The 14,570-nt window shown below is 40.3% G+C and overlaps 1 protein-coding gene across 2 annotated transcripts in view; it reads right to left on the reverse strand.

Moving 5' to 3' along the window:
• Positions 1-14,570, reverse strand: part of SHC4 (SHC adaptor protein 4) — a 134,257-nt gene that overhangs the window by 62,966 nt on the left and 56,721 nt on the right. For both annotated transcript variants that reach the window (XM_079914805.1, XM_079914804.1), the window contains 2 exons: positions 3,806-3,869; positions 893-1,012 (listed from right to left, as the gene is read on the reverse strand). In XM_079914805.1, coding sequence (XP_079770931.1) covers positions 893-1,012; positions 3,806-3,869 — 184 coding nt within the window. The remainder of the gene's footprint in view (positions 1-892; positions 1,013-3,805; positions 3,870-14,570) is intronic.

Consider the following 14,570-nt stretch of genomic DNA (forward strand, 5'->3'; position numbering starts at 1 on the left):
GGGTAACTTGCTTGTTAGTGGCAAAGCCAGGCTTTCAACCTACATGTGACCTCAAAGCCTCTTACTGTTTTATCACTGACAAGTACACGTTAAACCTTGCGTGGGTCCCTGATCAATAGCACTCCACACAGTAAAAACTTAAATACTAAGAACCTCAAATCACTACATATTAGACAAAGAAAAATTAGACTCTAACATACATAAATAACCTGATATAAGGAATTTAGTTTAAAAAATAAGTCAAAAAAGAGTGTCCTAGTTTAAAGTACATATTTAGCGCAATGCCTGTATATCTTTTATATTTGCTTCAACAATGCTGTTCTTTGAGAAATAGTGTTTACAGTGAGAACTCAGGCACACCATAGAATCATAAATCATCAAAGATGAAAAAGTTGTTTACACATTAACATTTGAGAAGGCTTTTCAATCTTAAGGGTTGGAAGAAAATGTTTTCTGCTTAAATTTCGGTTAGCTAGAACATTGACCCTAACATCACCCTTCCCCTCTGTCCTTCATGTGCATCCCCAGTCCAACATGCAGTCTGTTAGTTCTGATGATGGAATTTCTTTCGCTTTGGAGAGGGGTAGCGGAGAGTAATAAATGACTGACTCAAGTATATTCCAAATGGTACTTAATATGTTCTTTGCACCTTAGTTTTTATTACAAAGCCGATAGGTAGGGGCAAGTATGTAGGCAGTTAAATGACCCAGTGATGGGTTAGTAATACTGTTGTCCTGATTATTGCTACACATAAATCCTTGGCAGATTTTTTTCCCTCATGTCTTATTAAGTTTTAGGCACACTGTCTGAAACTTTGTTCTCTTCATTATGCCCAGACTGTTCTAGAAAAATAGATGATATGTTAAGCTATAAGTGACATTCATGATCTTACCTGTTGGTTGTCAAGATTCATCAATGTGAGGCTGCATGTTGAGATGGTCAGTTTTATATTCATTCCCGAAAACTGAAGATTACTTTTGCCAAGAACTGTTGATAGGAACTTAGCTGGAGGCTTTAAAAATAACATAACAACACTCTGTAAGTTATGGACTTTGTTACAGAATGAATATTTATGTTTTTTAAATGTTAAAAATGAAACCAAAAGTTGGTTCTTCAAAAAGATCAACAAAATTGACAAACCTTTAGCTAGATAAACTAAGAAAAAAAGAGAGAAGACTCAAATTAGTAAGATGAGAAATGAGAGTGGGGTCATTACTACCAATTCAACAGAAGTAAAAGGATTATGAGAATACTATGAACAGTTGTATGTCAACACACTGGATTACCTAGATGAAATGGACAAATTCCTAGAAACATAAAAGCTACCAAGACTAAATCATGAAGAAATAGGAAATCTGTGTAGACCTATAACTAGTCAGAAGGAAGGAAGGGAGGGAGGGAGGGAGGAAGGAAGGAAGGAAGGGAAAATAACAAGTGTTAGCAAGGATGTGGAGAAACTGAAACCCTTGTACACTATTTGTAGGAATGTACAATGGTACCACAGCTATGGAAAACAGTACAGCAGCTCCTCAAAAAATTAAAACTAGAATTACCATATGATCCAGCAATTTCTACTTTTTGTTATATACCCAAAAGAACGGAAAGCAAGGACTTGAAGAGAGATTTGTACATCCATGTTCATAGCAGCATTATTTACAATAGTTAAAACATGGAAGTGACCCAAGTGTCCATCAACAGATAAATGGAAAGCAAAATGTGATATATACATACAATGAAATATTTATTCAGTCTTAGAAAAAGGAAGGAAATTTTGACATGTGCTACAGCATGGATGAACCTTGAGGACATTATGTGAAGTACTGTGAAATAAGCCAGTCATAATAAGACAAATACTGTATGATTCCACTTATATGAGATACTTAGAGTAGTCAAAATCATAGAGACAGAAAGTAGAATGGTGGTTGTCAGGGGCTGGAGACGGGGGGGGGGAATGGGAAGTTGTTTTTTAATGAGTATAAACTTTCTGTTTTACAAGATAAAAAAAAAGAGTTACGGGACTATTCCTAATAAATTGTTTAACTAGATTGTGTAAAATAACTTCATTGCTTAATATGAAATTTCAAAGTTAAGGCTTGGGGGAAATGGGCTTTATAGAAGCAAACAATTCTAAGTATATTCTGTTCTTCAAGTAAATGACTTTATTTCTTAAAAAAAAAAAAGAGTTATGGGGATAGATGGGGGCGACGATTGAACAACAGTATGAATGTACTTAATATCCCTGAACTATACCCTTAGAAATGGTTCCAATGGTAGATTTTATGTTATGTGTATTTTATCACAATTTTTCAAATTGCGGAGGAAAAAGAATATAAAAAATATAAAGTGCGTGGAAGAGTCCCTGGCATGTATTACGTACTCAATAAAAAAGCTAGCTACCAAAGGGAATTAGCTCAAAAATTTCTTTTTTTTTTTTTTTTTTTTTTTACTTCTTTACATGTGTACTTTCTGGAAAGGTGACAGCCTGGTTTGCTTTTGTTTTATTTTGTTTTGGAGTGTGGATCCCACTACTCCTGAAATGAGAAAGTCTTAAGTGAATAAGCCTGTTTGTTGGGATCTTCCAGTCGGAACCTCCTATTCACAGAGGTTATGAGAGGCAGGAGGAGGCTAGAGGCTACAGACAGACCATCGGTTCTGTCAGAGAAACTAGTAATGGGAGTTCTAGTAGAATTCAAGAGCCATTCTTCAGAGTTTCCCAGATCATGTGGCTCATCTGAGTCACCCTGGGTGACAGTGGGTTCAGTCCTATGCAAAATAATGAGTAATGATAAAAAATTAGACAGGATGGTATGGAAATAGAGCAGTAAAGCCGGGACTCTGAAGACCTGGCGTCTACAGCTGGTGCTGACCTTGATCTTCCTAGTGACTCAAGGCAAGTCTCTTCTCTGAGCCACGGTTTAGCAGCTGGCAAAGTGAGAGGGTTCAACTGGGAGATCTCTAAAAATTCCTCCCCCCTTAAACAGTCTATACTTCTATAATTTATATAGTTATCTTAAGCGCCATTGCACCTCCCCTTTGGACTTTTCAAAGCAACTAAGTATTCTAGGGATAATACTAACTAGCATTAGCGTTGAAAGCCTAATGTAAGCAAGACACTTAACACATCACTTCATTTAATTCTTACATAATTCTATAAACTAAGGGCTATTTTCTCCTACTTTACAAATGAGGAAACCAAGGATTCGAAAGGTGAAATGACTTGATCAAGATCACACAGTTAGTAGGTGGCAGAGACAGGATTTAAGTGCAAGTCTAACATCAAATCTCATGATTTCTTTCAACATGAAAAGCTCCTTCTACCCATTTATTACCCTTACCTCTACCAGCACTCTTGTTTCCATCTGAAAATAGGCCATGGAGTCCTAAAAGTCTAAAATGTTAAAATGCAGAATACATACATTATAAAATATTGAAATTGGAAGGTACCAAAATTGGTCATCTGGTTCAACAGCTTAACTTTACAGGAACAAGAATGGAGTTTTGGAGAGATGAGATACCATGCTCAAAGGTAAGTAAATACCTAGCTCTGCAACCAGATATTCTGACTTGAAAAGACCCAGGTGCTTTCTCTACTCTGACCCTCAGGCATCACCATTTCAGACAGTGTCTGGCAAGTCAGAAAAATTTGAGGGACAAGAACAACTTTGAGTGCATCTCAGATAGCATGTCAAATAATCAAGGCCATTCTAGACCTTGGGTCATGTGGTGGAATGAACTAACAACTATTTTGATACTATCTTTCGCATAGTTAGGGAAACTAAAAAAAAAAAAAAACACCAATATTTACCTTTCGCTTTTTAATGGCTCCATTTGCCCCGGGGACAGCTTCACACAGGCGACTTATTGCTTCCCTACAGAACAGAAACCATATAAAGACTCAGCATACTATCAAGCACACAGTAAATGTTCAATAAACATTAGCAAGTATTATGACCAAAATGTACACTCACATAATGGTGAGCCTGACATAAATGACCTTCCCCACTCCCACTGGAGAAAACACTGAGCTTAGTCTCTCTGCAGCTCAAACCCAAGAAAATCCAGCAACACCTTAATATTGAAAAATTGCTTTACAGTAAGGAGTCCTACTATTCACCTTCTTCGTCTTTTTTCCTTGGCTTTTAAGGATTGGTTTTCAGTGCTATTGATTTCTAACCAAAAAGGACTGATGGAACTTTACTGTCTGGGAATACTTCACAGTTTTACCTTTAGCAAAATCCTCTCTGGTGTGATGAATAAAAAAGCTTCATAGTATCTCAGCACCAAAGATAATTAAATACAAAAGAATCCAACACTAGAGGAAGTTTAAAAGGATTGAGAGAGAATTGAACTTCAAGGTGGTCTCAAATGGAGCCTTATTGACTAAGTTACTTTTCCAAGCCATTGAGCTTTCATGTAATTTCACAGAAGAAAAGAAAATCAATAACAGATTTCCTCCTTTGCTTATTTTTCTGCCCTTACTATATATTGCACTTCCTGAGAGAAGAGCACCGCTAAAAGAAGTAGTTGTTCCTTAATGGAAGTGGTGAATGAACTGGCGCCCTCCTCTCCAGAAATGCAGTTATAACTAAGAGCTTTTATCTCTGGGACTCAGCATTCAGAACCACCCAAGCTTTCACGTGGCGTAATCTGAACCTTCGCTTCATGGCTTTCAACACACATATCAAACTTTTCACAAAGCAAATGGAAATCTCTAAACTCCTTCCGGATCCACTGGACATCATCGTTTAAATTAGTACACTGTATTCACACACATACACACACACACACACACACACACACACACACTATACAGTTTTTATATATATTAGATTTCATGAAAATATTTTCTATGAGATGTTTTTGATTCCCAAAGGAAGGGGATGCAGAGAGAGGAATGCAGACCCATTAAAAATATATATATGTTATAGATAGATAGATATAAAGATATATAAATAAATATAGATAGATAGGTAGATCTATATACATAGTGGTGCAGAGCTATGTTCTCAACATAATTACCCGCAACCAATGGATAGAAAGGCTTTTTGCCTTAGCATATCTTCTCAGAATTTTATGTTTATTCCTCCTCTAGGATTCCAAACTTGTTCTGTGGAGTCAAGCAGGACAACTCAGAGAGTTGGTCTTTTTGGTTTGGTTGGTTGATTGATGTTTTGAGTCATCTTAATGATTAGTCAATAATTGCTGACACATCTAATTAATCTGAATTGGTCTCTGGTGTTGCCAAAATAACTAGTCCAGGCACCCAAATATGTTGTTGGTATTTAACAAAGAAAGATTATGGGAAAGGTGTTCTTAGATCCTTTACTCCATGAGAGCCAACAGGGGTGCTTTGGTCTAAAAAGCTCCCTGTAAATGGTTTGAAATAAAAGTAGAAACAAAGGCGGGCACTGATGCTGCCAAGTATAATAATAGTTATTATTAGAAGTTGTTACTTTTATATAGCATCTATAGTTTTATAAATTGCTTTTCCAGGCATTGTTTTCTTGATTCTCGTTCCAGCTGTCAATATCTTCTAACAAAAAGTAAAGTTATGAATTTGAATTAAAGGGAATGCTTTATAGGATGAGCACCCCTCAAGGAGGGTTTGGAAGGCTGAACCTTCCTGGCAGAGTGGAGTTGGGAAATTCCAGACAGAGGGAAGAGCATATGTAAAGACACTAAAACATAAATTATCACAACATGTGAGGAACTACAGTACTTTGACATTGATATTGCAGGAGCATAAATTGTGGTAGAGCAAGAGTGAGTAAGAGCTAAGAGATGGGATTAGAGTCTGAAAACTTTTTCTAAAAAGAGCCAGATAGTAAATATTTTAGACTTTGCTCTGTTGCAACTACTGAACTCTGCCACTGTAGCTCAACCACAGCAGTAGACAACATGTAAACAGATGAGCACAGCTGTGTTCCAGTAACTTTATTTCTAAAAGCAGGCAACTGGCCATATTTAGCCCAAGGGCTGTCATTTGCCAATTCCTGGATTAGGTAATTCATACAAACGGAGTTAGAAATAGTTCAGTTTTAAGAAACAAGAAAATGTTGACATTCATTATACTTCTGGAATTAAAAATTAAAGCAACTATAAGATACTTGCTCCACTCTTATTACATTCACAGAACAGAAAATTACAAAGCCAGTATTGGGGGAAATGGGAATAATTCCACTTCAGGTATACTTATCCATTGCTGGTGGCCTTGATTAGTATTAATACAATCTTTCTAGAGATAAAGTTCATAAAAGATGACAAATGTCATAATATTTATCAGAGCTTTTGACAAGGGAGGAGGAATTTGTATTGAAATAGCATTGAGTAGTTATGTAAAAGAAACATTTATTTTAGAGTAAAAAACCAACCCCAAAGCTTGTGATATAGATATAAAACAAATCAATATAAATATTGCCACTTGAAATGTTAAGTATGAGAACTACAGAAATATGGGGGGAATCTATACAAATTAGTGGGGAAAAGTAGAACTTGGAATGGCATATACACACTGGTAGCAGCTATATAAAATTAATTCTGTATAAATAGTGACATAGAAAGAGCATATAAACAGTGACTTGGTTTAGGTGTCTTCTGTGTGTGATTTGCTGTTTCCTGTTTTTGATTCTATTGATGTTTAGATGTAAACAGTGTTATGTTTTCCTTCATTGTACAGTTGATTGCATAAAAAATCTTTTAAAATATTCAAAAGAATGCAAAGTTAGTTCCTCAGCAGGAGTTTTGCTCATGTCCTGTGGAGATGTGAGGGCACGTCAAGGATGTCCCGATGGAGTGACACAACCTGCCTCTCTTTTGCCAACAATTGCAGAGATGGGACAATGCTCACGTTATAGGTAATAACAGATCTTTATTTCTCCCTCTGCTCCCATCCCCGCTTAGCCTTTAACGCCTCCATCTTTATAGCCACTAAGTCCAGATTTATCTTTTCAGTTTGCTTGGTAGACTTGCTGGTTTCCACTCCACAAAGTTTCACAAACAAAAAAACCCTTGACCAGATTTAGCAATGCTTTCACATTAGAAATCCCTACCTTTAGATTTGTAGCAGAGAGCCTGGGTTTTAATGAAGAAGCTGCTCCTGTGTATATGGTCGGGCTCAGCACTCATCACCTTATGTACGTCTTCTCAGTCTTAATAATGTCATTTCACGGTAGGTATTTTATCCCCATTTTACAAATGAAGAAACTAAAGTTCAAAGAACTTTAATAACTGCCTCCAAATAACGCAGCGGATAGTGGGAGAGACAGAATGCAAATCCAAGTCTGACTTCAAAATCCACACTCACCCAGGGAGGGACCATAATGCCAAGTGCATGAAAAGGAGGGAGTCCCAGACTTTGGGAACTAGGGAGGAGAAACACATTGGTCACTCCCTTGCTCACTCCCCAGCACAGAAAGAGGCTCCTTTTTGGCCAATCCTTCTGCATTGTGGCTGGAGTAACCTGCCAAGGGAAGAAGGCAAAGTGGTAGGGGTCAGCTCTGGAGAAGGCCCATGAGGATGCCCCAGCCCTTTGCTTTCTATACAGCGGCTGTTATCTCCTTAGGGACGAGAAGAACTTCCAGAGCCCGGCCACATGCCCTCAGGGGAAGAACACACATGTGTGCAAGGCACACTCACTCAGAACTTTAAAGTAAGTTGAGGCACCAGAAGCTTCACAGATTCAGAAAGTCTCTTAATATACAACTCAAAAGAAACAAGGGGAAACTTGTGCTTATGAACTTGCTTTTAAAAAGTAGTTATACTGTACACCCACGTTCACAGCAGCATTATTCACAATAGCTAGGGACTTCCCTGGTGGTCCAGTGGTAAAGAATATGCCTTCCAATGCAGGAGACACAGGTTCGATCCCTGGTCAAGATCCCACATGCCGTGGGGCAACTAAGCCCGAGCACCGCAACTATCGAGCTCACATGCCTCAATGAGAGAGCCCACGTGCAGCAAACTACAGAGCCCACACGCTCTGGACCCCACATGCCATAACTACTGAGCTCACGCACCCTGGAGCCCGCACACCACAGCTAGGGAGAGAAAACCCGCACACCACAACTGGAGAGAAGCCCAAGCACCGCAACTAGAGAGAAACCCGAGCCCCACAACAAAGAGATCACGTGCCATAATGAAAAGGTCCCGCATGCCTCAACAAAAGATCCTGTGTGCTGCAACTAAGATCTGATGCAGCCAAAACAACTAAGAAAAATAAATAAATAAATAAATAAAATATTCACAACAGCCAAAGCATGGAAGGAACCCATGTGTCCTCAATGGGTGAATGGATAAGCAAACTGTGGTATATACATACAATGGAATATTATTCAGCCTTAAACAGGAAGGACATTCTGCAATGTGCTACAACATAATGAATCTTGAGGACATTATGCAAAGTGAAATAAACCAGTCACAAAAAGACAGATACTGCATGACTCCACTTACATAAGGTACTTAGAGTAGGTCAAAGATCATAGAAAGTAGAATGATGGTTGCCAGGGTCTGGGGGAGAATGGGGGGTTACTGTTTAATAGGTACAGAGTTTCAGTTTCACAAGATGAAAAGAATTATGGGGCTGGACAGTGGTGATGGTTGCACAGCAACGTGAACGTATTTAATGACCCTGAACGATACAGTGGGCTGGCCAAAAAGTTCGTTCAGGTTTTTGTAAGATGTTATAGAAAAACCCGAACGAACTTTTTGGCCAGAGCAATACTTTAAAGTGGTAATTAAGACGGTACATTGTATTTTATGTGTCTTTTGCCATAACAGAGGAAAAGAGCTACCAAAAATAAAGTAGTTATTACTTTTTTTTACTTGAGACTCTAAGGAGAATCATAGGTCTCTCTTCAATAAAAGGCCTATTTGTACAAATGTTTCTATTCAATTTTAGAGGGCCCATCCCACCCCTACCCACCGGCCCTCGGCACCATCCCTGGAAAACCATCTGTGGGCCTCTTGGGAATCCACACATCCCAGGTTAAGAACCACCGCTTTAAAATAACCTCTCAAAACTCTCCTTTCTTTGCTGTTATCAGCGTTAGCAAATCTGAAACCCTAGTCAGGGAAGACACATACGTGCTTGCGATTCGTTGCCTTTCTTCACAAAGATCTTTTCTTCCCCTCAGACTCCGACCAAGAGATTAACTGTAACATTTTCAAGAACAAATAGTACTTTCAGTGCTTTCCTGGAGTTCCAGACACACCCTCCGACCTAAAGCACTGACTTTACAAATACTGAGAAAAAAGAAAACAGAGATCCTGAATCAGGGATTCCTCACAGGACGGGGGTGCCCCCCACCATCCCAGCTGCTCAAGCAGCCTGCATTTCTGCAGAGCGTCTTGGAAGCTGACGACCATGGGACATTCTCCAGCGAGCAAACATTCAGCAATCGTCCTCTCTTAGAGGAGCAAGACTTTTCAGAGTTTAAACGGCTAAAGATTTCCATCCTGGTTGGCTGTACCAGAAAGAGAGAGAGAGAGAGAGAGAGACCCACGGCACCAACAGTGGTCACTTTGTTTATTGTTTTGCCACATGAGAGGGAAGGGGAGAAGCGGGCTGATGTAAGAGAATGAGAATGCAGTTGAAGATTTGCTTTTAAGCATATAAAACCCTGCCTATGCCATAAGACCAAAAAAAGATATTTTTGTCTGTTTTAACAGAGTCCAAACTAATCACCCAAACAAAGGCACCTTTCTTCATGAACCCCTGGCCACTACAGTATTTAAGAAGTTATAATTTTTCTGTGTCTTTAACTCTTAAACAGTTAAGCTCCTCTGGGAGCAATATTGCCCAATCTTTGTTTTTTAAAATTTGGAAGGCAATATCCTAATCCAAGACAAAGGGGAGCATTTAAGGGAGGATGGGGGCCTGTGGGACAGAATGTTTCCAATGAATGTCAAAATACAGTTCTTCAGGAAATAGGAAAGCCAGAAACTGTGTCACATGAGACCAGGCAAATGGCCCAGCAGAGCAGTTAAAAGCAACTATCCCCATCTCCCAACACACACACACACACACACACACACACACACACACACACACACACAAACACGAGTGGTTCTGTTTTGTCCAAGAAAACAGAAATAAGAATACATTTTAATCCCAGCAAGAGCCTTTCCAAACTAAAACTCAAAAAACACGTAGGCAGAACAAAGGCACAGGGATTTTCCCTTACTTTTCGTCTCCAACATGAACCCTTAAAGAAATCAGTTAACAATGTCGCAGGGACAAGTTGTCACCTGAATGTCTCAAACTGCTTTCCTATTGATGAATGAGAGGACTCGTAAGTAATTCAGACTCCACATCAGTGTGGTATTACGGTGTTCCAATTGTTCTAGGGAAACTAGTACCTGCTTTTTTGAAATCTTTGCCTTCAGAACATCAAGCCTCAGTGATCTATGTGTTCAATTTTGTTCAGCCTGGTGAAATTAAAGACATCCAAGAATGTGTGCAAGCCCCAGACAGGACACTTTAGAACATGAGCCTGCCTCCATGGCGATAAGCACACAATGAGTGCAGTCAATGCCCCTAGACCAGCGGAAAATGGAAAACTTCAAACTCCCTTTGTGCTATTATCAAGGGGCATCGCCCATGCACTCTGGGAGGGTCGACACAGCCCGTAAAATATATCCTTTCATTTTAGAAATAGGCACTTCAGGTCCCAGATGGTCAAATCAAACCTTTCAGGACTGCCCACAGCATTTACTCTCACATGGACTTATCTCACCACTCCGTTCAACCTGGATTCTATTTAAAATCTGATTATAAAGTACATTTGCAATTCTACCCAACACAAGCCACCATAGAACACAGGTTGTTCTGTCTACTCTGTGATTCTGCCCTTTGGCTCTGATGCAAAGGTTGACCCATCAACTGCACTTTAATGAAGTGAAAGACCATCCCGTCCCCAGGATCGCACCTCCCCTGCAAGTACCTCCCCAGTAAACAGAAATGAAGTGCTGATTTTCTCCTATCCCCACAATGATTTCCTGTAATAGAATCCATATTTCAAAATGCAAACACACCCCCATACTGATGGCTTATACACCCTCAAATATGAAGTGACAACAGAGGAATGGGGTTGATTTCACACAAAACACACTGGAATTGGTAAATCCAAAAGACTGTTCTCCTTTACTTTGGAATAAACTAAAACACCTCTGTTTTAGACAAAATACACTAAAATATTATGAAGGCATGTCTTTTGGGGTTAAAGAGTGTACTGATCATACAGTGTGGTCACTTAAGCACCAAAATTCATTTTTTAAAAAACCAAAACAGATCCAACATAATCACCCACTTTATTCGTCGTATTTCTCTCCAAATGATGTTCATCTACTTCCAAAAATTAGGCCTATCTTCAAAAAAGGAAGATTTGGTACCATTTAAGATACTTAAAACAGTTTACCAGAGGTATCTATAGTGTTGAGCAAGACAGTAATGGGTAGAACGAGTGTATGACTTCCACCACTGTTTAAAACAAAAATAACTCCTTTTTTTTTTTTTTTTTTTTTTGCGGTACGCGGGCCTCTCACTGTTGTGGCCTCTCCCGTTGCGGAGCACAGGCTCCGGACGCGCAGGCTCAGCGGCCATGGCTCACGGGCCCAGCCGCTCCGCGGCACGTGGGATCTTCCCGGACCGGGGCACGAACCCGTGTCCCCTGCATCGGCAGGCAGACTCTCAACCACTGCGCCACCAGGGAAGCCCCATAACTCCTTCTTTTATGAACCATTTGGTGTATATACTATAGATTTTATCTGGTAAGTCCATTTTTTAAAAATGTGTGTGTGTGCCTCTGGAAGGAATTAGTAACTGGCTTAGTCAATTGAATCCACTGGTCGGACAACTTTGGCATGCACATCTGCTAAGAATTCACTGAGATAACCATTTAGGTACATGGCGATCAAACTTCAAAGTTCTTAAGAATTAACTGGGATGCTGGTTCAAAATGCAGATTCCTGGGACTGTTCTTGAGATTTTGATTCTATAGGTCTGCAGTTTAACAGCCTCCCAGGTGATTCTGAAGCAGATCAGTTCAAGGACCACACAGCGGATTAGAACTTCTACTTGAACTCACTGCACAGTATGACTGGTTCTGGGCTCTACAGCTTCAAGCAGATGGTCGTATTAGTGGATGCTAAGGAATTAGGTCCCCTGCTCCTAGCAGCTACGGTTGGGAAGGCTACACTACCTGCACATTTGATGATGTTCCATTCGGCGAGAAATTTGTATTCAACTTGGTCAATATGCTGGGAAAGATATCTGGTATAATCCTCTCCTGTCCGCCCTGTCCCCTTTATCCTGGCTATCTCCTCACGGGAAGGGCTTTCACCAGAGGGCATCTGGAGGTCCTGAACATCTTTGCTCACATGACCCCCTGCACACATGGGTGGTGATAAGTGACCTGCATTCTCTCCCATTTGGCCACCTGTATGCTGGGAAGCCTAGTCCATCTGCCCCTCGAAATGTATTCATGCTCTAGGCAGTGGTTCTCAACCTGGGCTGCACATTGGGGAAACACAGGGGAGCTTTAACAAATCCTGATGACTGGGTCTCATCTCCAGACATTCTGATTTAATGGGTGAGGGTGGGACTACTGGGAGTTTTAAAAGCTCCCTCAAGTGCTTCCAACAGAGCTAAGTCAGGTTGAGAATCTCTTCACAGCAGTAGTCAGCATGCCTTTTTATACAGGACCAGAGAGTGAAAATGTCAGGCTTTGAGAGCCATACAGACTGTCGCAACAACTCAACTCTGCAGTTGTAGCCTGAACAGCAGCCACAGACAATACATAAACGAATGGGCATGCCTGTGTGCCAGAAACACTTATGGACACAAATGTGAATGCCATGTAATTTCCACATGTCACAAAATATTCTCCTTTGATATTTTCCCCCCAAACATTTAAAAAAGTCAGAAACCATCCTTGGCTCAAAAGGTGGCAGAATCAAAATCAGGTAGCAGGTGGTTTGCTCACCCTTCCTCTGGAGCAAACCAGAAAGGAATGTAAGAGGCCTTGGGGTCACAGTCAGCCATTAGCTTGTACATGGAAGAAAAAACATTAGAACACAACCTTTTAATCGTCACAGACAAAGATTATTTATACGTATTTTTGGACTTGGTCTTGCTAAGTATCTTGGTACAGGAAGCTGGGTTTTATGAGAGATGGGTCTTCTACTGTATAAATATAAGGCTTATGGAACTTCTTCTACATACTGTTAATTATCATCTTCCATTCTTTGTTTCTCCTACCAGCATTCAGTGAAGGGAGAGGGGAACTGACATTCTTCTTCTTTTTTTTTTTATATCAACTAAGCTTCATTAAGTGACATGATATCATGTACATGATGCAGTACAAAGTGCTTGCAGGAATACAGAAATAAAAGTGTAAAATTACTATAAATAATTGTTAAAAGGGAAAAAAGTGGAGCACTTTAATTTATCTATAAGTCTTCTATGATAATAGAATGAAGAAAGGCTCATTGAGTGGCCTCTGCAATCAAACAGCCAGAATTCAAAATCTAGCAGTCTCCTATAAGCTCTATCATGTTGAGCAAGTTTTTTGGGGTTTTTTGTTTTTGTTTTTTTTGCGGTATGCGGGCCTCCCACTGTTGTGGCCTCTCCCGTTGCGGAGCACAGGCTCCGGACGCGCAGGCTCAGCGGCCATGGCTCACGGGCCTAGCTGCTCCGCGGCATGTGGGATCTTCCCGGACCAGGGCTTGAACCCATGTCCCCTGCATTGGCAGGCGGACTCTCAACCACTGTGCCACCAGGGGAGCCCCTGAGCAAGTTTTTAAAGCTTTCTATGTCTCAGATTCTTAAATTTATAAAGTGGGAATAATAACAGTGCTTTGAACAATGCTTCAGTAAATGTTAGCCATTATTATTGCTTTATCCTTAAAATGTCTGTCTGCTTTGAGAACTGGGTCTAACCTGCTTTTTACAATACCTAGTATCCAGCAGCGTACTCTATGGTTATAACTGGAATGTTATAAATAATATGTTGTAGAAGAGGTCCAATTATGTCTATTATGCAAGTAGCAATGGATAGTTCACATTTCTATAAAGGCAGAATGCTTATCTGATTTTCTTTAGATACCCCATGGCACCTGCCTTGGATATACTGAATGTTCAATATGTAAATGTTTAGACAGCTCTATGGCACTGAAACAAAGTACGATCCTTGTCCCCCTGCATAACCCAGATCCCCTTTCAGAACAAAGGTAGTCATTGCCCCTGTTGCTGGAGTGTTCACTGCTAATGGCTCACAGCTGAGTTCCTTCCCCAGAACTTGTCCCTCCTTAAGGCAGTTACCTAGCCCACAGATATGTCCCTCCCCGGAGGCAGTAGGCACCAATGACAAGTCAATACGGGGTTTGAAGGCCCGATCTCTTTACCCACGAGATCTGCTGAAGCCTTTGTTGAGACAGCATCACTATTCAAGCCTCCCCCGCTGCCCCACCAGGTCTAGTCCTGTATCCCTCACTCCCTCAAGTGTTGATTTTGAGACTCTTCCCAGCAAACCTTTTACATTTGACTCTCCATCTCAGAGTCTGTTTCTAGATCC

This window comes from Stenella coeruleoalba, assembly GCF_951394435.1.
Source record: "Stenella coeruleoalba genome assembly, chromosome: 2".
Lineage (NCBI taxonomy): Eukaryota > Metazoa > Chordata > Mammalia > Artiodactyla > Delphinidae > Stenella > Stenella coeruleoalba.